This window comes from Danio aesculapii, chromosome 7 (genome assembly GCF_903798145.1).
Source record: "Danio aesculapii chromosome 7, fDanAes4.1, whole genome shotgun sequence".
In the NCBI taxonomy this organism is placed as follows: domain Eukaryota; kingdom Metazoa; phylum Chordata; class Actinopteri; order Cypriniformes; family Danionidae; genus Danio; species Danio aesculapii.
In genome coordinates, this window is record NC_079441.1 from 39,492,485 (window position 1) to 39,517,288 (window position 24,804).

The 24,804-nt window shown below is 35.7% G+C and overlaps 1 protein-coding gene across 1 annotated transcript in view; it reads right to left on the reverse strand.

Moving 5' to 3' along the window:
• Positions 1–24,804, reverse strand: part of ube3c (ubiquitin protein ligase E3C) — a 46,950-nt gene that overhangs the window by 9,675 nt on the left and 12,471 nt on the right. The window contains exons 14-20 of the mRNA XM_056461909.1: positions 22,826–23,052; positions 17,633–17,737; positions 17,083–17,170; positions 14,656–14,753; positions 13,690–13,822; positions 12,540–12,787; positions 1,222–1,434 (exon numbers count right to left, since the gene is read on the reverse strand). Coding sequence (XP_056317884.1) covers positions 1,222–1,434; positions 12,540–12,787; positions 13,690–13,822; positions 14,656–14,753; positions 17,083–17,170; positions 17,633–17,737; positions 22,826–23,052 — 1,112 coding nt within the window. The remainder of the gene's footprint in view (positions 1–1,221; positions 1,435–12,539; positions 12,788–13,689; positions 13,823–14,655; positions 14,754–17,082; positions 17,171–17,632; positions 17,738–22,825; positions 23,053–24,804) is intronic.

The following is a 24,804-nucleotide window of genomic DNA, read 5'->3' on the forward strand; positions in this document are numbered from 1 at the left end:
TTATTAAAATACTAGAATTAGAATATTTTAACCATAACCCACAGAAGACAATAGTAGTTTTTAATAGTAAACAACAACATGCAAATTAAAAAGCCATCAGCCTTTCAATTATTTTTTCAATAGGATCAGTGTGTTTACATTAGGTTACCATCACAGCAATAGCTTCAGCTACAGCAGATTGCTTTTATAGCACCAGGTAAAATTTTCCAAACACCTTCATGGCAATCAAATGCATTAAAAATAAACGCAGGCTACAACTGAACATTGAGGATGATATCTGAGTGGCGGTCTCCAAAATTAAACCAAGAATAGACCTGTGCTGAAAACTTTGTGTCCACCAGTCTCTTTAGTTGAGGTTAATATCGAATTCGGTGGTCGTGAGTCACTAGCATTGTTATTTTAGGGGTTGCGGGCTGAAAAGTTTGGGAACCCCTGGGCTAATCATTCATTCATTTATTCATTTTCTTTTTGGCTTAGTCCCTTTATTAATCAGGGGTCGGCACAGCAAAATGAACCACCAACTTATCCAGCACATGTTTCACGCAGCGGATGCGTAATCGGAAGCTAATCGTATCATAGTGCATTTTGAAGATGTTTGAGTAAAAACTAATTCGGTCATCATTTAATCACTCTCCACTTGTTCTAAACCTGAGTTTCTATTTTTCTGAAAAAATAAGATTAATTTAGAGGAATGTTGGAAACTGGTAGCCACAGAACTCCATTTTCATAGTTTTTTCCCCACTTTGAATGTAAGTGGATATTGGTTTCATACATTCATACATACACAAAAAGAAACTCATAAAGGCTTGTCACCACTCGAGGGAGAGTAAATGATGAGCAAATTGATTTTTGATCTCTTCAACGATTGTTACACATGTTTGACTTCTCAATGTTGACAATGAGCATTTTCTAAGCCCCTCCTTTCATTAAGCATTTGTTAAAAAAGATTTTTTTAATTTAATAGTTTTTTTTAATAATACAAATCATACAGAATGATTAGTTTGAATACTATGCTAGACAGCTTTCTTGCAGCAGATATGATTGAGCTGGTCAACTGAGAAGTTCTTTCAGAGATATCTAGACAGAGACGTGCTTTATCTCCATCAGTAAAGACTAACAACAATTCCATCAATCATTAACAATGTAAGAGAACCAGAAATGGAGAGAGGAAACAACCTCAAAAAAAAAAAAAAGAGTGGAAAAATAAAAGGTGTTGTTCACCTGGGCCTCCCCAAGATCATTGTTAACCACGGTAAAGTTTAGGCCGAGGTCTTCCACGTCACCTTCATAGCTCTTAAGGAAAAGCAGGTTTCTGTACATCTCTGGATCTAGAGAGGCCAGATGGTGGATGTCCACGTCTGCGCTGGTGCCTAAGAGCTTGGACAGGAAGAAACTGGCAAAGGGCAATTCCACAAGCATGTTTTCATACAGCGCCTAAGAAACAGAAAAAAGAGATTAAATGACCTCTATATGATAAAGTGATCACTGTATTATCACCCTGTGGGCAAATCCATCACAAACACCAACACTTATTATCCTGAAGAAAGCCCAAACTTTAAAAATAAACATCAGCTGTATCCTTAACCTGTTGTTCCATTAAGAAGTACAACGATGAGTCATAAAAGCTCAAGTACCGCAACTGTCCTAAAAACAGTATATCTGAGGGCATTAAAGTATACAGGCCTTGAATAAACGATTGCACTAAAATGCCTTGACCACATAAGCTAAATGGATTATAAATTTCCTAAATCTCCATAATGCATGCATCTAAAACACATACGCAGACTATAAATCAGAGCATTTTCTAAACACAGGTTAATTGTGCGACTTCAAACATGGGACATTTTTTATGCAAAATAATCCACTTAGCAACATTCTTCCCACGAGCCCCCTTGAGGCAACATATGTGCCACGCCGTCCTGAAACCTATCAATAACGTCGCTCCAGAGAAAGAAGCCGCAATAATGATATGGAGACTATTTTTCAAACCTTCAAGTTATTTATGGGTGTTTATTGCCAGAAATTGTGCCAAAATGACTTGGGATAAAAAGGATTAATGAATGGCCGGGCCTTTTAATATAAGTGAGTGCAGTGGCAACGCAATTAATGCAAATCGTGGCACCATCAGGAGAGTAAACGCCAACAACTTAGCAGCTGCCTTCTGTTTCTGCCAAATAAATTTGTAAATTTACAGCATTAAGAATCAATAAAAAATTTAACACACTTGCCATCAATCAGGAGTTCTGACCTTCTCTTTCCTTCTGGTTGCCCTTTGAAAAGGGACAGTTAAGCCCTGCAGAACACATGCTATTCGTGTGTGTGTGACTCAGTCTGTATTTAAGGGGTAGTGTAGACTGACTGAGTGTTTCAGTTAAAATAATGCAGCAGGGTAATTCTACACAAGGATGTGACTTTAAGTAGATGGCTATAACTTTCTTTTTTTACATGAATAAGAGAAATTATGCCTTGAACCTAGAGCGTCAAGCCAAGGCTTCAGTTAAGTGTATTTCATTGGTTAGCAGGTCCATAAAAAAAAAATCAGTAACTGTATTTCCCAAAAAATGTATTATATCTAAGAACTCTATTATAATGATTTAGGCACAAAGTCTGAATTGCATGGCGCAAAAACATTTAGGGCATGTCTGAATCCACTTTTGCTATTTTAAGGTCTGAAAAATACACTCTGCGCCCTGGCGCATGGTCTAACAGGGTTGTGCTTATTCTCTTAATGAGTGAAGGGTGTGTTTTGAGCATAACATGCATTAAACCAATCTCATCTCCTATTCCCTTTAAACGTCAGTTGTGTCGCGCCATGGGGCATTTACTATTTACATGGCAGACTTCGTAAGTGGAAAAACCTGATCGCCTCACTAGAGAGTTAAATAGTTAAGCAGACCATCTGCATGAGGATAAAGAATGAGCCTCCTCCATTCGGCCTTTTTACTTTCTCTTTCTCTTTACTTTTACTTTTTACTCCTTTACTTTCGTGGAGCAAGGAAACTCACTCCACTAAAAACATCCATTAGCCTGCATTTTTCATTTAATTTGTTAAGCACAAAGATTAGTTTCAAAAATATTTGTGAATTTAGTTCTAATTTCCAGCAAAGGAATAAATGAACAATAATAACGAAGTGTGGTCAAGAAACTGAGTTATATCCAAACACACGTCCTATTCTTATACCCTATATGGTGATAAATACATCTCCAAAACCAGGTGGACAAATCAAAGCTTGTTTTTTTTTTAACAAATATAAATATGCATATAATAAATAATACTGCTAATAATAATATTATACAAAAGCAAATTGTCATGAATAAACTGAAAAAAGCCCCTTGACATGAAAGTTTGCACATAGTCATTTTTATATTTATGTAGAAAATAATCATTTTTGTAGCATTTTAATCCTTTAATTTGTTACCAAATGTAAAAGATTTTTGTGTATTGCTGTACATCCTGTGTGTATTTAGCAATGTGTATGCAGTATGCGCTATGTCGCGGTAGGTTACTATGGCAAAGGAGGCGAGCGTTAGTATTTACAACGCTCCAACTACTTAAAAACGCAGAAACTGCACATTCACAGCGTGTGTGTGTTTGCTGGAGAGTCTTTTACTGACTCTTACAGCAGAAGCTCCTGTTTCACTGTTATGGAGAAACTGAAAGTAAACTCAATTACTCTCTCTCTCGCTGTGGACCTTCGACCTGCTGTCGTGAGAAAGTTCTCTCCTCTCAGCTGCTATAGCGATATTTGTGGATCCAGACACAAGTGCATCTGCAAAGCGAGTTTTCTCCTCCGCGTCTGTCATGGATTAGCTGTGATCACCCCTGCAATTTATTCACAGCCCTTTCTGTTGAGCGCGTGACCAGTCATATGGGTGTAAGAAAGAACTTGCAAGACAAGGCTCAGAAAGCGAGGGCATATTTATATTTGTTTATTTGCTATAAATGCTCATGTTGTTCTGTGCATGTACTTGGAGTTTTTGAAGGTACAGTTGATATATCTGGCTGTATGTATTAAAGGACAAAATTGTATTACAATTAGTATATAAATATAAATATATTTATAAATTTTAATACAAGAATTGCTGTGCTGTGAAGTAAAATATAAAAATGTGTATGAAAAGCATCGTCAATGCACCATGATATCGAATTGAACCGAATCTATGGCATGATAGTCGTAACCGAACTGAACTGTGAGACCAGTGTAGGTTCACACATCTAATGTTAGGGCCCTAAGTATGTAACGTTTAATTATTTAAACGCAATAAAATGTGTCAATATGTGCTCTAAATGTAAATGTCAAACAGATCTCTATACATTATAGTCATTTTCCTTCCTCAGCGAAAGAATGAATGAACAAATTAAAGTTGCAGAAAAGGATGTTTTCATTTTTGTGCAGAGGTCAAATCATGATATATTTACTTAAAAAGCTAAATGTACACCATTTGTTCTGGTTAAGAATAAACAATTGTTCAATTTCTTAGATAACAAGTTTTTATCAATTTGCATCTCAGGTAAACATATCTGAAAAACAAGGCAATTATCCTTGGTTCCCCCCAAAATGAACATTTCTTCACCATTTACTCACACTCCAGCGGTTCTAAACTTTATTTAATTTCTTTCTTCTGTTGAACACAAAACAAGATATTCTGAAGAATGATGGAAAACAGCAGCCACTGACATCCATAGTAGGAACAAAAACATTTTTTCAGTACATCTTCTTTTGTGTTTAACAAGAAATAAACTAACAACAAGTTTGCAACAAGTGGAGTGTGAGTAAATAATGGCAGAATTTTCATATTTGGGTGAACTATCCCTTTAAACAAAGATTTTACAACTTTCTGCTCCAAGTTATAAACACGTTTTTAATTGAAAACCATAGCACACAATGTAAAACCCCATTGACCTGCTAGACAACATTACCTTCAAAACAAATTAGCAGAATTGGAATAAAAATGAAATATATACAGTTGAAGTCAGAATTATTTGCCCCCCTTTGATTTTTTTTTTTCTTTTTTAAATATTTCCCAAATTATGCTTAACAGAGCAAGGAAATTTTCACAGCATGTCTGATAATATTTTTCTTCTGAAAAAAGCCTTTTTTTTCCAGCTAGAATAAAAGCAGTTTTAAATTTTTTGAAAACCATTTTAAAGGTCAAAATTATTAGCCTCTTTAAGCTAATATTTTTTAAGATAGTCTACAGAACAAACCATCATTATACAATAACTTGGCTAATTACCCAAACCTGCCTAGTTTACCTAATTAACCTAATTAAGTGTTTAAATGTCACTTATAGTATAGAGGTGTCTTGAAAAATATCTAATCAAATATTATTTACTGTCATCATGGCAAAGATAAAAGAAATCAGTTATTAGAGATGAGTTATGAAAACTTCTATGTTTAGAAATGTGTTGAAAGAATCTTCTCTTCACTAAACAGATATTGGGGGGGGGGGGGGGTAATAATTCTGACTTCAACTGTACATCATCTCACAGAAAGTGAAATCCAGCTTTTTTGCATTTGGTTGACCCGGTAACAGTGACGCCATTATAATGCGTACGAGTCGTCTTTATAACAGCACTAAACAAATATCAATATCCCACTCAGTCTGCCACTCTTTCACATATTTATGGAGAGAGAAGGAGGGTTAATTGAAAGTCAAATTCAAATTAATCTCGTCACCTTAATTGCTCTGCCCATTACTAAAGAGCGGGGGCAATTGAATGGATTAAGATCAGGAAAGTAGCAGGGTGGGGCCAGCCATTTCTCAGGGCACACGCTCAGTTATGTCCCTTCCATCCTACAAGGTGTGTGTGTGTGTATGTGTGTGTGTTCATTATAGCCCTCTAATAAGTGGCCTGAATTGCCTCTTCACAAGTGGTGTTGATGCCCGTGACTGTAAAACAGATCAAAACTCTATTACCAGCGGCACGGAGCCGGTTATTTATGGTGCTAGCTGATTTAGCGCTCATGGCCAAATGCGATGGCTACACAAACAGAGATGGGGAATCATGGGCTAATGGAGTAGCCTAATTGAGCAGCGAGCTTCTTGTCATGAGGTAATTCATCTACCCTTCCCCCAGTCAATGTGCTTCGCGATAAACAATCCTGGGCCTACGCATTAATGAAACTTTAAAAACATTAGCGGCTAATAAATACCGGCTCGTGGACACACAAAAGAGATGGCCAAAACTATTGCGTCAATAAAATAAAAAAAAAAGTACCTAAAGGTGCAGCCAATATAGGAAAACAACAGGCAAAATTTGGATAATCAGAAGAGTTATCAAAATTATACCATTGTGAATCAGTTTCCATTTATTAGGAAGACATTAATATGCAATTAGTATCCCAAAATCTCAAAATATGGTTTCATTATCAACATAGCAATGTGCACAATTACAATAGTCATATCACAGGACGTGTAATGTCAAGTAGGGATCATAATGTATGGTGCTTTACCACTGCATGGTACAGCTAGGTACGGCACTTTTTGAAAAGCTTACAGTATCAAGTACCTGCTACGTATTTTAGTATCATCTTGGCTAATTTTCAAAGCAAGCCATACCAATATCAAATTGAGGTGTGGAAATACTGTAGATCAATGATTGGCCAGAGGGAATAGTACCTACCGGCATCATTAACCTTGCAACAAAAGACACCAGACCCACTAGATTGTAATAAATCCTTAAAACATCATAAAGTCACCAAAGAATCAATGATGCAAATGACCGTATCATGGTCAGTAGAGGAAATATAGATATTCTTCTTATTGGTAGCTGAGGAGCAGAATACAGCGAGATCTTAATAAGGTGACTTGGATTGTACAAGTTATCTAGAAAGTCACACATGGCTACCATCGGGTTTAAAGAAATGTCACTGCAGTGGCGCAACTATAACTACATTTGTATTGCCCTACCCACTTTAAAGTAGAACTAAATTGGAGTGAAAACAAACGGCTTCACACATGCTTTTGCAAAATGGCCGTGCCCAACTGAGTCTGGTTTCTCTCAAGGTTTTTTCTCTACATTTTCGCCAATTAGTGAAGTTTTTTTTCCCTCTCCGCTGTCGCCACTGGCTTGCATGGTTCGAGATCTGTAGAGCTGCGCATCGTTGGATTTGCTCTTCAGTGTTTGGACTCTCAGTAGTGATTATTAAACCACACTGAACTGAGCTCAACTGAACTTAAACACTGAAAACTGAACTACACTGTTCCAATTTACTATGACCTTTTATGTGAAGCTGCTTTGACACAATCTACATTGTAAAAGCGCTATACAAATAAAGGTGAATTGAATTGAATGCTTTCACTTACGTTTTCACCATAAAACGCACATTTACCGGTAGGAATGACATCCTACCCTACTCATATCTCTCTCTTCATATAGCTGTATGTATGGCTATTAGCCTACACAACCATAATACACTGTGATATGGCCTAGTTCGTTAGTTCATTGAATTTTTTTGCTTTCTCACTAGAGTTCGTTTCAATTGAGCCGAGACCACCGCTTTTAGGCGATCTCGGACAGATTGTTTTGGTGTGGATCTGAGCACGATTGCAGGATTCACATTTGCCAAACGAACTGTGCTAACTGGGTAAATGAGACAGGCTCTGAAACAAAAGTCTAGGTGTGAAAGCACCCTATTTGCATGCAACTGACAAACAGTCGCAGCTAAATTAAACTTAAGTGACAAAGCAGCACTGGCCCAATCGCACCAGTAACGATCCTGTCTACTGTCCCGAGCATCTCGCACACTGGCCCTGGGCCATCAGGCAGTCCTTATCGCCGAGCTCTGTATATGAAGGTCAATTTTTTTGTATAATTGAATAATTGGAGTAAATGATGACAGTCTTTCAGTTTTGGGGTGAGCTATGCCTTTAGCAAAAACTATATATTGCTACTATATGTGCAGAATCTTGCAAAGCCTAAAATATATCAATCATAATTTTACATCTAATTTCATCAGTTTTCCTGATACACAAGCAGAGTCACGTTATTGTAGACCATTACTATTATATAAAGTGCAACATTTGCATGACTTTCACAGAGATTTCATTAAGATCATTTTCACAATCATCTTACAAAAATAAATCTACACAAAGGAAAAATTATTTGGATCAAAAGGCCACAAATAAACTTGACTTTAAACTCCAGTGACCTCATAAATCAAATGCACGGAATCCATAAAGCTACTCAGCCAGAGACCAGTGATTGAACCAGACATGTGACCTTCAGCATCGATCCAAAGGCCCTTGTTTGTGTCTGAGTGTGTATGGAAGTGAAAGACAAATGTATGAGAAGTTATCAAATTATTACTACTTTGGTCCCTGTGTCAATGAAAAGATAAGGAATGTTCCAGAGAAATGCAATATATCAGTGAAATCAGTCTTACCTTTCCCAGTATCCTGCCAAGAAAGTAGTAATGGCGGGTGAAGGATTCTCCCACAAGCATCTCTGCAGTGGGACTCGGGTAGAGAAGACCTTCATTGGTGGTCTTGAAGAAGCCTTGGTTAGGATTAAAGCCTGACTTCAACAGCTCATTCAGAAACTCTCTGAATATTCCTCCTCCGTCAATGCCAGCTTCATCAAGTCCGTGAGCATTGAGAAGATGAACCCTGATCCTCTTCTTCAGATCAGGCTCTGAAATGAAGAAAACCAAAATTGTGAAAAGCGCAGCCAATAATATAAAGAACAACCATTATATAAAAAGCAACAGTCAACTTGTGAATTGCTTAACATTACTTTTAATCAAACGATGTCTTAATTGCATTTCTCTGTAAACGGCTGGTTTGTTCTGGTGGTGCTAGCTGGACGTTACTCATTCGGCTTAATCTATTCCCCTAACAAACAGCTGCCAAACTTGCATTCAGAACATAAAATATTTTTCTTTTTTCAATGATGTTTCCTGGTTGAATGTTCATCAAAGTGCAGAAAAGAAATTCTGCAAATCTTGTACTCTGAATTTTTGAAGTATAAAGTTACAGAGATTGACCCAAAAATGACAATTACCAATTGTTCTCCCTCGTGGTTAAACTTTTATGAGTTTCTTTTTTCCTGCTGAACACAAAAGATGATATTTTGAAGAATGCTGGCACCCATCCACTTCTATAGCAAGAAAAACAAATACTATGATACTCAATGGGTACCAACATCCAGTTTTTACCAAAATATCATCTTTTGTGTTAAACCGTGGGAGGCAACTCAAAAAGGTTTTGAACAAGTGATGGCAGAATTTACATTCTTTGGTAAACTATCCCTTTAAGCTACTGTCAGAAAAAACATACTGGAAAAGAAAAATGTAGACCAAGGTTTAAAAATGAAATAAACATTCAAATATGACAAACTTTTCTACATCTTCTATAAATGTCTGGAACTGCTAACTAAAGACGTTTCTCTTGTGAAACTGCCTTCACCTCACACTTTTATTATTATAGCATAATGTCTGTTCCCAGTGACAACGAAAACCACATTATATATGCTATGTCATTTTATGTATGCTATAATCTTTCATCATATTTGAAGGAACAGGTCTGCCTTGTTTACCATTCTCAGGGGATAATTTGTCATATGCATCTTCATAGATGTAATTCCGTCGTATGGTGACGTTAACCCCATCCAAAAAAGGGCCCTCGCCTTGAACTTCCCGCTTATCAGCATAGATCAACTTCTGAAAAATCTGAACACAAAATGACAGTGGTCATATACCACTTCATGTTAATGTTAAATGCACAATATGTCATTTTCACCACTAGACAATACGTATTTACAACAAACAAAGATGTAGATTGAGGATGAGTGTGAAATCATGGGAGTTGTCTTCATTACATCATACTGGACTCCTGCAGAAATGTTCATAGAGGAGCTAAAATTTTTAAGATTTATTATCATGGTAGTAGCAGAGCAGAGTAAAGCTGATGTGGTTCATGTGAAACAAGACAACCAAAGCAATCGCTTACGACAGACAAGTGTGACATGACACAAAACCAGCAGAGCTTTTATTATGCCACAGTCCACCACTTCTGGCTCTTCTGGCTTGTAATCACGTGTTGAAGGAGCTGTGATGTTTTTTCATACTAAATATATTTTAATCACACCATTATAATGCTGCTCTGTACAGTCTAATAAAAAGCACAATATATTAAAGCATCTTTAGTGTTTTTGTTTTCTATAAAACCAAACCAGACATCATTAGCATGAACACACAAGACACATTCAGAGTCTCTAGTAAAAGTTGCTTATTTCTTTGGATTTGAACATTCAAACATTCAGTTGGAATAATGAAAGGAGATTAAGTCAAATATATATATATATATATATAAATAACACCGTTCTAGTGCTTTTGGATATTTGAATGAAAAAAAACGTACATATTGTGCCCTTAAATAGGATGTTTAAAATCTAAGGCATAATAAAATAAAATGGTTTTTAAAAACACATTAAATAATTACAATGTTCAACCTTCTCAAATGACATATCACTGAATAGTTGACTGGTATTAAGTATCATACCTTCACTCTCTCCTCAAAGGGCACAACAAATGGTAGTTCAGTGAGGATTGCCAAATGTCTCTCCTCTGATACTGATAATGGTGGAGGTTCCAGTCCAACTGTGGGGGGAAAAAGGTCATACATGATCTCTGAACGAATACATTTTTTACAAAGAAATAATGATGAGAAAACATTTCTTTTACTCAGACAAATGAATATTTACTAATGTTCAAATCTTGGCTCTGGTACACAGGTCATGTAAGATAAAACGTATTGTTATTTTTTCATATTTGTTTCCCTTGTATCTTTATACCTTCTGGTCCTCTCTAGTATATGGTTAATTAAAGGGTATAAAAAAAGAGCACAAATTATATGAACATCTAGAAATATAATGAGAAATCCATCTGATGACCAGGGCCAGAAAAATAATTTGCTGACTTTTTTTTGTCATTTCAGCACAGAATGTTGTAAAAAATCTGCATATTTATGTGGAATGACTTTGGAAGTACAGAAACTAAAAACAAAAAAATACAAAAGAATAACTTTTAAACATTTATTTAAGGTTTACAATGCCCTACCCACTTTAAAGTAGAACTAAATTGGAGTGAAAACAAACGGCTTCACACATGCTTTTGCAAAATGGCCGTGCCCAACTGAGTCTGGTTTCTCTCAAGGTTTTTTTCTCTACATTTTCGCCAATTAGTGAAGTTTTTTTTCCCTCTCCGCTGTCGCCACTGGCTTGCATGGTTCGAGATCTGTAGAGCTGCGCATCGTTGGATTTGCTCTTCAGTGTTTGGACTCTCAGTAGTGATTATTAAACCACACTGAACTGAGCTCAACTGAACTTAAACACTGAAAACTGAACTACACTGTTCCAATTTACTATGACCTTTTATGTGAAGCTGCTTTGACACAATCTACATTGTAAAAGCGCTATACAAATAAAGGTGAATTGAATTGAATGCTTTCACTTACGTTTTCACCATAAAACGCACATTTACCGGTAGGAATGACATCCTACCCTACTCATATCTCTCTCTTCATATAGCTGTATGTATGGCTATTAGCCTACACAACCATAATACACTGTGATATGGCCTAGTTCGTTAGTTCATTGAATTTTTTTGCTTTCTCACTAGAGTTCGTTTCAATTGAGCCGAGACCACCGCTTTTAGGCGATCTCGGACAGATTGTTTTGGTGTGGATCTGAGCACGATTGCAGGATTCACATTTGCCAAACGAACTGTGCTAACTGGGTAAATGAGACAGGCTCTGAAACAAAAGTCTAGGTGTGAAAGCACCCTATTTGCATGCAACTGACAAACAGTCGCAGCTAAATTAAACTTAAGTGACAAAGCAGCACTGGCCCAATCGCACCAGTAACGATCCTGTCTACTGTCCCGAGCATCTCGCACACTGGCCCTGGGCCATCAGGCAGTCCTTATCGCCGAGCTCTGTATATGAAGGTCAATTTTTTTGTATAATTGAATAATTGGAGTAAATGATGACAGTCTTTCAGTTTTGGGGTGAGCTATGCCTTTAGCAAAAACTATATATTGCTACTATATGTGCAGAATCTTGCAAAGCCTAAAATATATCAATCATAATTTTACATCTAATTTCATCAGTTTTCCTGATACACAAGCAGAGTCACGTTATTGTAGACCATTACTATTATATAAAGTGCAACATTTGCATGACTTTCACAGAGATTTCATTAAGATCATTTTCACAATCATCTTACAAAAATAAATCTACACAAAGGAAAAATTATTTGGATCAAAAGGCCACAAATAAACTTGACTTTAAACTCCAGTGACCTCATAAATCAAATGCACGGAATCCATAAAGCTACTCAGCCAGAGACCAGTGATTGAACCAGACATGTGACCTTCAGCATCGATCCAAAGGCCCTTGTTTGTGTCTGAGTGTGTATGGAAGTGAAAGACAAATGTATGAGAAGTTATCAAATTATTACTACTTTGGTCCCTGTGTCAATGAAAAGATAAGGAATGTTCCAGAGAAATGCAATATATCAGTGAAATCAGTCTTACCTTTCCCAGTATCCTGCCAAGAAAGTAGTAATGGCGGGTGAAGGATTCTCCCACAAGCATCTCTGCAGTGGGACTCGGGTAGAGAAGACCTTCATTGGTGGTCTTGAAGAAGCCTTGGTTAGGATTAAAGCCTGACTTCAACAGCTCATTCAGAAACTCTCTGAATATTCCTCCTCCGTCAATGCCAGCTTCATCAAGTCCGTGAGCATTGAGAAGATGAACCCTGATCCTCTTCTTCAGATCAGGCTCTGAAATGAAGAAAACCAAAATTGTGAAAAGCGCAGCCAATAATATAAAGAACAACCATTATATAAAAAGCAACAGTCAACTTGTGAATTGCTTAACATTACTTTTAATCAAACGATGTCTTAATTGCATTTCTCTGTAAACGGCTGGTTTGTTCTGGTGGTGCTAGCTGGACGTTACTCATTCGGCTTAATCTATTCCCCTAACAAACAGCTGCCAAACTTGCATTCAGAACATAAAATATTTTTCTTTTTTCAATGATGTTTCCTGGTTGAATGTTCATCAAAGTGCAGAAAAGAAATTCTGCAAATCTTGTACTCTGAATTTTTGAAGTATAAAGTTACAGAGATTGACCCAAAAATGACAATTACCAATTGTTCTCCCTCGTGGTTAAACTTTTATGAGTTTCTTTTTTCCTGCTGAACACAAAAGATGATATTTTGAAGAATGCTGGCACCCATCCACTTCTATAGCAAGAAAAACAAATACTATGATACTCAATGGGTACCAACATCCAGTTTTTACCAAAATATCATCTTTTGTGTTAAACCGTGGGAGGCAACTCAAAAAGGTTTTGAACAAGTGATGGCAGAATTTACATTCTTTGGTAAACTATCCCTTTAAGCTACTGTCAGAAAAAACATACTGGAAAAGAAAATGTAGACCAAGGTTTAAAAATGAAATAAACATTCAAATATGACAAACTTTTCTACATCTTCTATAAATGTCTGGAACTGCTAACTAAAGACGTTTCTCTTGTGAAACTGCCTTCACCTCACACTTTTATTATTATAGCATAATGTCTGTTCCCAGTGACAACGAAAACCACATTATATATGCTATGTCATTTTATGTATGCTATAATCTTTCATCATATTTGAAGGAACAGGTCTGCCTTGTTTACCATTCTCAGGGGATAATTTGTCATATGCATCTTCATAGATGTAATTCCGTCGTATGGTGACGTTAACCCCATCCAAAAAAGGGCCCTCGCCTTGAACTTCCCGCTTATCAGCATAGATCAACTTCTGAAAAATCTGAACACAAAATGACAGTGGTCATATACCACTTCATGTTAATGTTAAATGCACAATATGTCATTTTCACCACTAGACAATACGTATTTACAACAAACAAAGATGTAGATTGAGGATGAGTGTGAAATCATGGGAGTTGTCTTCATTACATCATACTGGACTCCTGCAGAAATGTTCATAGAGGAGCTAAAATTTTTAAGATTTATTATCATGGTAGTAGCAGAGCAGAGTAAAGCTGATGTGGTTCATGTGAAACAAGACAACCAAAGCAATCGCTTACGACAGACAAGTGTGACATGACACAAAACCAGCAGAGCTTTTATTATGCCACAGTCCACCACTTCTGGCTCTTCTGGCTTGTAATCACGTGTTGAAGGAGCTGTGATGTTTTTTCATACTAAATATATTTTAATCACACCATTATAATGCTGCTCTGTACAGTCTAATAAAAAGCACAATATATTAAAGCATCTTTAGTGTTTTTGTTTTCTATAAAACCAAACCAGACATCATTAGCATGAACACACAAGACACATTCAGAGTCTCTAGTAAAAGTTGCTTATTTCTTTGGATTTGAACATTCAAACATTCAGTTGGAATAATGAAAGGAGATTAAGTCAAATATATATATATATATATATAAATAAACACCGTTCTAGTGCTTTTTGGATATTTGAATGAAAAAAACGTACATATTGTGCCCTTAAATAGGATGTTTAAAATCTAAGGCATAATAAAATAAAATGGTTTTTAAAAACACATTAAATAATTACAATGTTCAACCTTCTCAAATGACATATCACTGAATAGTTGACTGGTATTAAGTATCATACCTTCACTCTCTCCTCAAAGGGCACAACAAATGGTAGTTCAGTGAGGATTGCCAAATGTCTCTCCTCTGATACTGATAATGGTGGAGGTTCCAGTCCAACTGTGGGGGGAAAAAGGTCATACATGATCTCTGAACGAATACATTTTTTACAAAGAAATAATGATGAGAAAACATTTCTTTTTACTCAGACAAATGAATATTTACTAATGTTCAAATCTTGGCTCTGGTACACAGGTCATGTAAGATAAAACGTATTGTTATTTTTTCATATTTGTTTCCCTTGTATCTTTATACCTTCTGGTCCTCTCTAGTATATGGTTAATTAAAGGGTATAAAAAAAGAGCACAAATTATATGAACATCTAGAAATATAATGAGAAATCCATCTGATGACCAGGGCCAGAAAAATAATTTGCTGACTTTTTTTTGTCATTTCAGCACAGAATGTTGTAAAAAATCTGCATATTTATGTGGAATGACTTTGGAAGTACAGAAACTAAAAACAAAAAAATACAAAAGAATAACTTTTAAACATTTATTTAAGGTTTACAATGCAAATCCAAGTAAGTCTCTCATATAATACATCTACTGATAGACAGAAAATATTACTTTTCAAACTGTATTGTAAATAAATCATATAAAAATTTGTTTATAAACATCATATATTGCATTTACTAATGACACTGAAATTAATTAAGTTATAATAATATAATTAGAATAATAATAATAATAATAATAATAAAACTGAATAAAAATATATTTATTCCCAGTGCTGGGTTGCAGCTGGACGGGCATCTGCTGCGTAAAACACTGTGGTGACCCCTGATTAATAAAGGGACTAAGCCGAAAAGAATATGAATGAATGAATGAATGAATAAATATACATTTACACATATTTTTTCAGATTTATGCAGAATTATTTTGGGAGTATTGTAACTAAAAACTTAATTTATGTAATAAAAAATAATAGCCTTTTAACTTTTATTTAATGTTTACAATGCAAATCCATCTAGATCCACTTATTTGGTAAACAAAGCAAGTATCTCATATAGTATATCTACTAAAAGACAGAAAATATTACTTTACACACTGTATCGTAAATAAATCAAATGAACATTTTTATATTAGTCAATAATATTACTGAATCAATTTAAAAACTGATTAATTATAAATTGCCACAAGTAAATAAATAGACTCAATGATGGGCTAAAGATGTGCAGAAATTTGTGGATTTCTGTGTGCGCAGATTCTGCCTACTGATGACTTATTAATCCACTCCTAAATTTACATGTACAAAAGCTACACCATTGTCAAGCAATTCTATACTGAATATCCAGACAATTTTACAGATTTTACTAAATATACGTTATACTACAGTTCAAATGTTTAAGAACAGTATTTTTCCATTTGAACTTACTATTAAACATAGAATGGATCTATGAAAAATGTTCTCACTGAAATATCATTAAAATATAAAAAAAAACAGTCAACATTTCTAACAACAACAACAAATCTTGGGCACCATTTTTAACAGTAACAATAATTCACAACATGCTATTTTACTATATTCTCTATTAAACAAATAGAGCATTGGCAAGCTTAAGATCTTCCCTTTAAAAAAAAAAAGATCTTAAACAGTGCAATTTATATTACACATGTTTCTTTCACAACAAGATCAAAAAATGCAGCAGTTAATTGCTAAAGGGATAATTAACCTGCACAAGACAATGATGATGGTCTAGATGTCTGTTGCTAAAGACCCACTTCATTTGCTTCTGTACACTCGCACAACCTTGAGTGAGCTCCACTTCCAGCCTTGCTGAATGCGGTATTTACAGAGCATCCCATTAAAGATCGCTCAATCGCCCTCTGTCTTCCCTGCCACACACTTTTAATTAACTCAGCAGCGATTTGCCCATCCACCTGTCCTCTCCCTCCATTACTGGGACGTTTGTTTTGTATTAAAACTCCGTCCTACAAACGTTTCGACCACGGGCGGAAAAAACTGCCATAGCAGCAGATGAGAAGTGTCATTCATCTACTAGGTTGCTTGAATGGTGGAGCGATCAGTCAGTGTTCTCTCTCTCCACAAACCAGCCATCAAGAGGCCATCTTAGTGGAGAAATATGGCACAGCATGGTCAATACAGGAGCCATTCGTCACTACCTCGCAAGTCCATTTAGGAAAATGAAAAAGGTCCGGACAAACAGGCAACCAGATGTGTCCAGTCTTAAGCTAATTGAATTTTTAAGCACATATGCTTAAGGGTAGCATGGAAAAGATCAGACATGCTGGTACTAGTTAGCGTTAACACCCACACAGCCCTTCCATTGAAATTAAATTGCTTTACGGAAGCTATATTATTATGCTTTCCTTTTTAGCTTGTGTTTCACAGTACTTCAATACGTATACTTCAATTCAAGCCTTACCATCTAATGTGGACTGAAGAGGTCCGATTCGTCCCATTCTCCTAGTTCTCCATATATGCCTCGCAGACGGCACATAGAGCTGAGTCACCTACACACAAACATTAATATATTAAACAAGTTAGATCACTGCAAGCTATTATCAATTTAACACATCTTGTATATTTCTACTTAAAGCAATGGTGCCCACCAAAATTTTAATTTACTCACCCTTTAAAGTGGTTTCAAACCATCATGAGTGTTTTTTTTTTTATTGAACACAAATATATTTTAAGGAATGTTGGCAACTTGTAGCCTCTAACATTCAAATTAGGAAAACAAAATACTCTGGATGTCAGTGGCTACCAGTTTCCAACTTTCTTCAAAATATCTTCTTTTGTGTTTAACAGAAGAAAGAAAGTTCCTAAGTAGAGGTGGAGTCAATTTTGTGGTGAACTATCCCTTTAAGGTGTATTTATCTGTTTTGTAAAAAATTGCACTCATTTCTTTTCATAATAAAAAATTATACCCATCACAGTTTTTCTTTGTTAATACATTATTTAAACAGTTTTACCTTGTCTGCCCTGATGTTGACCTCATCAGAAAGCCAATGACCTGATGGACAGAACGGTCTTCGGATATCTCGGGCTTTTAGCATTTTCACAAGGTTGGTAATCACCTTTAAAGAAACATATTTTTTAATGAATGATCATCATTTGATCAGTGGGGTTTCAATGTATGAAAAGCATTTGATCAAAATAATCAAGAAAGCAATTAAAAACTCCAATGTGGTTCCACTGTCATACATTTATTTTCATATTACAAGGACATTTAAAAAAATATATATTTTTCATACTCATCCATATAAATGACAGAATCCAGAAACATTAAAAATTATATTAAAAAACAGAATGTTTCTATGTAACATTTAATACATTTCAACTGTTTTGGGATATATGATAAGGGTTTAGTTAAAAAAAAAACTAAGTATTTCAATTATTTTTCACCAAAAATCCTAAATTTGAGTGTGTTTGTGTTTAGTTGGCTGTGTTCATGAGGCTATTAACACTATTTAAAAAAAAAAGTAAGAAAACAAATCTGTCAAAAACCTCTCATCTCTCTGACCTCTCGTCTCTCTGACTCTTGCACCAGGTTGCACATTTGCACTATAGACACCTTCTTAATCACTCCATTTCTCTTGGTAACATTGTGCATTTCAAATCATGCTTCATTCAGGTAAGTGGGCTTGACAAACCAACGGTAGAAACACTTTTCTTTCTTATGCACCTGACACTTTATCTAAACTCCATCTTGCAAAAACTCAATAATGAAAATTATGTTTACTATAAAAGTACCACAATCGTGTTGCGCCGCTTGCTTCAACCTTAAATAACGTTATTAAACCTTAAACACTTCTTTTGCCCAATATTCACCTTTAATACCTCTCTTGCACAATATTCTGCCCAACATTGTTCAGTCTCACGTAGAAGTACTCATATAGCCTGCATTATGTGTATAAGTATCTTATAGTATATGTTAGTTATGCATAGGTTTCTTTTTTAAATAGCTCTTATATCCAGTGTTGTGTTTGTATTTATGATTGATTTATGTAGCACAAAGCCTAAACAACAATGAATTTTATTTTTTGGGGTGAGCTAATGCTTTAACAAACCTGCAAGAAGAAACAACTATTTTATGCTTTAAATGTGTACAATTTCTTAATGAGGTCATTTCATGTAATAATGCAATAGGTTGATGAATTTGTCCTCTCATTGACTAGCTGGCACAACAAATCAGTGATATGTAATTTGTTAGCTTGAGGACACTAATATACATATATAGTCTCAAAAAACCCAATACCACAAATGACCAAATGTGTCTGATTTTTATTTTAAACGTCACGTAATTCATCTCTAACATCAGTCGACTTCATCTGAATTCACTTATCTACACTTCTACTTAATACCTTTTTCTTAGATTACAGTGTCAAACAAATGTCGCGCTGGTCATTTCTAGAAAATGCAGATCAATCTCTGAGCAACGCTACCAGAGAGTCTGTAATAATGGCAAGTGCAAAACTCTGTTGCTGGTGGGTTTGTGGGGTAGGGGGTCCGAAGGCTCTTTCTGTCTAACTGGAATGAATAAGCATTGGTTAATTAGCCCATCGGGTTAAGTGCAGGCCTTAATGGGTCTCTCCAAAACTCCTGCAGTGACATCCTTCTCCAAACACGGCCAAGAAGAAAGTTCCATTAGCAATATTAATACAAGCTTAGTTGATCATTTTCATTCAATTAACTTCTTTCAATTAAATAGATAGCTCGACAATAGGAGTGATAAAACATCCGGAGGGACGGCCCATGGCTGGAGGCAAACATTAGTGTGTGAGGGGTCAACAGCGTTAGAGCTGACTGTAAATTGCACATTCAATTTGGGAAATGCGTTTCTCCTGCTTGTACTTCTTTAATGGGTCGTTTTAGCTGACAGGAGGCGTTTTCCGCCATCTTTTGTGGAAATATTTCAGGGTCTATTGTGTGCTGCATTGATACAACTAACAGATCCCTAACAATGAGCTGTTGTTTTAAATGTTTCACTCAGAAAGAGAGGTTTACTGAAATTGTACAAATTACCAAAATAAATAAAGAAACATTCCACTAATGAATTGATGTTTGTCCCTTTTATCTGTAAAGGTGTCTTCAAAGATGTAGAGTAGAAAGATTTTCACAAAGCAACATTTTTGTCTATTTTATTTATTTTTTTGTCACACCTGGCAAGAGATTTAGCCGACAACCTGTATTTATCAGCCATGAAGCTTCATTATTTTACAAAAATAAAATGGGAGAACAGATTAGAGAAAAAGAGAAATTATATTTAGTATTATTATTAGTTTTAAAATATATTTTAAAATTATTATTTTGTCAATTATTATTAATAATTTGACTGTAAAATTACAACAACAAAATTATATTTGATAACACTTCATTTTGATGGTCCATTTGAGTATTAGTAAACTGTCTGCTTAATATCTGCTAATTCTGCTCCTTCAACAGACATTTAACTGACTATAACAGTTAATTATTAATTATTATTATTAATGATAAATTACATATAACTTAGCAGAGATATAATAATGGCTGAAAATACTTTTTATTTATTACTGAAATTTATCACTTACAATTGAGGACAATAGAAGATAATATGAAGATGCAGTGACGAGTCATTTATTTTAGAAATGTGTGCCTTTTTTATTATCAATGTATGTATTTCGAAGATGAGCAATGAAAAGACATGCTCTTGGCATTCGACTATGATAAGTATTGTTCTCAACGACAGAATTAGAAACGACTGAATTTTCGACGACTGACACTTTTCATTAAGAACCAGTATGTTTCTTTGGTTCAATAACAAAATTGTACAAAAAAGCTAAGACCGCGTCATCGGATGATCTCTGACAGAATATATTGGTGCAGATCTGAGTGTTTGTGTGAGTGAGATAAACAAGTGTGAAAAAGCCTTAATTGAAAATTGAACTTCAAAAACTAGAAACTAATCGGGTATTATCTAATGTAATTATCATCTTTAACCCACCAGCCCTGCTCAGACCAATGCAGATCATCTTACGCTTTAAATGGCTGATTGGTGGTAAACCTAATGCAAGCCAAAAGTGCACTGTGTGATGGAGACTTTGCATAATTAAAAAAAAAAATTCACTGCAACTGAACAAGTTCTGAAAATGCATTAGGGCTGTGCAATTAATCGAAAATCTGATTTTGATTTTGGCTTCTAACATTTATGAAAAAACATTAATCGAGATAAACGATTATTGCATCATATACCGCCCCCTTTCCAGTTGTACACATCTGTTCCTCTGCAAGGCTCAGTTCCACATGAAATGTGCTGTAATGTAACGTTTGCATTACGGGATGCGCATCATTCATGTTTGTTTTAAAGCGCGAAAGAGCGCAGGCTGTTGTGTGTGCACGCTTAGCCTCGGAGACAAGCAGAGCACACAAACCTAACACCATCTTAATGTGAGCGCTTTAATACATGCAAAATACAATACATGCACATTTGTGTCAGAGCGCGGTGTTTAGTGATTATTCATATTAACCCTCATTTGTATAATAAACAAAAAAGTTGAGAATCTAAAGACATGTGAAAGAGAAACCATATCAGAGCCACACTATTCTTAAAGTGACAGCGTGCAATAATCCTGCTGCCGCCTGTTTTTATCATTAATCAAACAACAAATGGAGAAAATCCTTCACTGCTCTTGACTGAAGGACTGCTGTAGCTGAAGTTTTTTCTTACGGTAAAGATACTTAAAGCACAGTTTGTTTCATATTTTTATTCTATTGTATTTATTTCTCTTTCCTTATTTACAGGAAGGAAAATAACTAAATATATACAGTTAAAGTCAGAATTATTAGCCCTCCTGAATTATAAGCCCCCCATTTCCCCCAATTTCTGTTTAATGGAAAGATTTTTCTCAACACATTTTTAAACATAACAGATTTAATAACTCATCTCTAATAACTGATTTCTTTTATCTTTGCTATGATGACGGCACATAATATTTTACAAGATACTAGTTTTCAGCTTAAAGTGACATTCAAAGGCTTAATTAGTGTAATTAGGCAAGTCATTGTATAGTTTCTTCTGCAGGCGATCAAAAATATATATTGCTTAATGGGGCAAATAACATTGAGCTATTAAAATAGGTTTCGAAATATTTAAACCTTCTTTTATTCCAGCCAAAATAAAACAAATAAGCCTTTCTCCAGAAGAAAAAATATTATAGGAAATACTGTGAAAAATTCCTCTGTTAAACATCATTTGGGAAATATTTATATATAAAAAAATTCACAGGCGGGCGAATAATTTTGACTTAAATTGATAATCGTTTTGAATAAATGTGATTACAATTATGACCAAAATATGATTTTCCCCATAATCGAGCAGTCCTAAAATGCATCACTAAATATTAGATGTAATAGGGGAAAAATCTATTGTTTTGCAGATTATAATGAAAATTATATGACTTTATCTTTTAATTATATATTTTTATAGTTTGGATAAAAGTGTTAAATTATTAAAACAGGTCTCTGAAAATATACATTGAATAATCATATAAATTGCCTCACATTAATTTTATAATGCGTCTAAATTGTATAAATTATGCGCTTTCATTTGTAACTGCCAATGTTGGAAAGCTCCACAAATCTACTGACAAGATGTTTAGTTAAATGAAAGGACAAAAGCAGGGCAATGAGCTGTCAACAGGCAGCAAGAGATCTGGTTAAACCACACACATAAATAATGAGGGGAAAAGCTGAAACCTGACAGGGGGACGGACGCGAGAACATGATGGAGGAAGACGAGGAAGAGGACGATGGAGGAAGACAGAGAGTGAAGACAGCTGACTAATATCCTAATGCCGTTATTCAGCTCACTTAGTCTTGGCAAACAACCTATTAATTTCCCGAGTGAGTGGTCTTCCTGCCTGGCTGATCAGCACTGATGGCCCTAACAGATGCTCAGACCATTCGGCTCATTAATTGTCAACCCATCTAATTAGGTCATCAAAGACGTTGTTAGTGCTGCTAATACAGCGCATGGTTAATAGAAACGCGCAACACCCACTGAAGAAATTATCAGCGCTATTGGATGTAGATTGAATACAAGTGAGAATCTTCTCACTAACGTTTAATCTTTTCCACTACTTCTGAGTGAATATCAGCTAAGAAATAGAAAACATAGAGGGAATCACCTTAAAGAGCTGCACCCATCGTTTCTGCTGAGCTTGAATGCGCTGCTGTACTTGGCTGTTGGTTTTCACTCCGACGCTGCGAAACGCCGCTACATACTCCTCTTTGTGCTCAGTCTTAGTCTCAGGATAGGCCAGCTTTATGATTCCCAAACATGCATCCCGCAAACACCGAGACAACGTGACCAACTCTCCCAGAGAGAAGGGCATCATGGACGACTGGCTCTGACCTGCACGAGCAAAGGAAAACATTTCATTTGTAACACTGCATTTTTAAACAAAGCTAACATTGAGAAATGAGACTTTTTAAAAGTGCAATGGAATTAAAGAGATGGTTCACCCAAAAATGACCATTTAGCATTTATAGTGCAAACTAGTGCTTGGTATGGCTTGCTTTTGGGGGCTTTGAATTCATTTACATTTAGTCATTTAGCAGACGCTTTTATCCAAAGCGACTTACAAATGAGGACAAGGAAGCAATTTACACAACTATAAGAGCAGCAGTGAACAAGTGCTATAGACAAGTTTCAGGTGTGTAAAGTCTAAGAAGCAAAGCATTAGAAATTTATTTATAAATTTTTTTTGAGAGAGAGTACAGTTAGTGGTATAGCCAGAGAGGCAGTTACAGATTAGGAAGGAAAGTGGAGATTAAATTGTTGAGTTTTTAGTCGTTTCTTGAAGACAGCAAGTGACTCTGCCGTTCTGATGCAGTTAGGCAGTTCATTCCACCAACTGGGCAGATTGAATGCGAGAGTTTGGGAAAGTGATTTCTTCCCTCTTAGGGATGGAACCACGAGGCGACGTTCATTCACAGAACGCAAGTTTCTGGAGGGCACATAAATCTGCAGAAGTGAGAGCAGATAAGAAGGAGCAGAGCCAGAGGTCGCTTTGTAAGCAAACATCAGAGCTTTGAATTTGATGCGAGCAGCAACTGGCAGCCAGTGCAAACGGGTGAGTAGCGGAGTGACGTGCTCTTTTGGGTTCATCAAAGACCACTCGTGCTTCTGCATTCTGAAGCAGCTGAAGAGGTTTGATAGAATTAGCTGGAAGCCCGGCTAGTAGAGAGTAGCAATAATCCAGTTTGGAGAGAACAAGAGCTTGAACAATAAGTTGAGCTGCATGTTCAGATATGAAGGGTCGGACCTTTCTGATGTTATATAGTGCGAATCTGCAAGATCGAGCAGTTCTAGAAATGTGGTCAGAGAAGTTTAATTCGATAACTGATACTATTTTAGTACAACCCCAGGTGATGTACCAGGTGAACTGTATTATAATCAAAAACAGCATGAATACACATTGCTGATCACCAATTGGTGGCATCACTGGATTTTTGTGTCACCGGCATTTCTGCATTCTTCGATTATTGATTCGCATGACTCCACCAATTTTACACTACCTCAAGAAAAAGATACTGGAATAAAAATGTTTTTTTATAAAGTCATGAAGGTAGAGCTGGTGCGACTATAGTGACAATTCCACACACTATGTGCTAAACTGCATTGGAAATCAAATGAAACAATCCATTGTGAGCCATACCATGCAGTAAAAAAGTTCCAAACTTTAAGTTTGTTTTTTCTGTTAAAAATAATATCTTGAGGTGATATTATGAAGAATGTTGAAAACCAGTAGCCACTGACATCCATAGCAATCAATGGCTACTAGTTTCCAGCATTCTTCAAGACAACAGGGTATATGCAGAAGGAGTTTTAATTTTCAGTAAGTTAAAGCGATTCCGGTGAACTATGCCGTTACAAAACTGATGCATTTAAGGTCTGTTTTCTTTAATGATCAATGATCTTCACAGCCTGATTGATATATTTTAAGAATTGGGTCTCAGAATGTAGAAGAAGCACTGCATTAAATTCCATTTTTCTGTGCCATATGTTTAAAATATATGGAGTTTTTCAATGGAGATGTTGTGCTGGCCTGCTGATCTGACGGCACATGGATGTTAATGATTTTTCATCATGTTTTACTCTTGA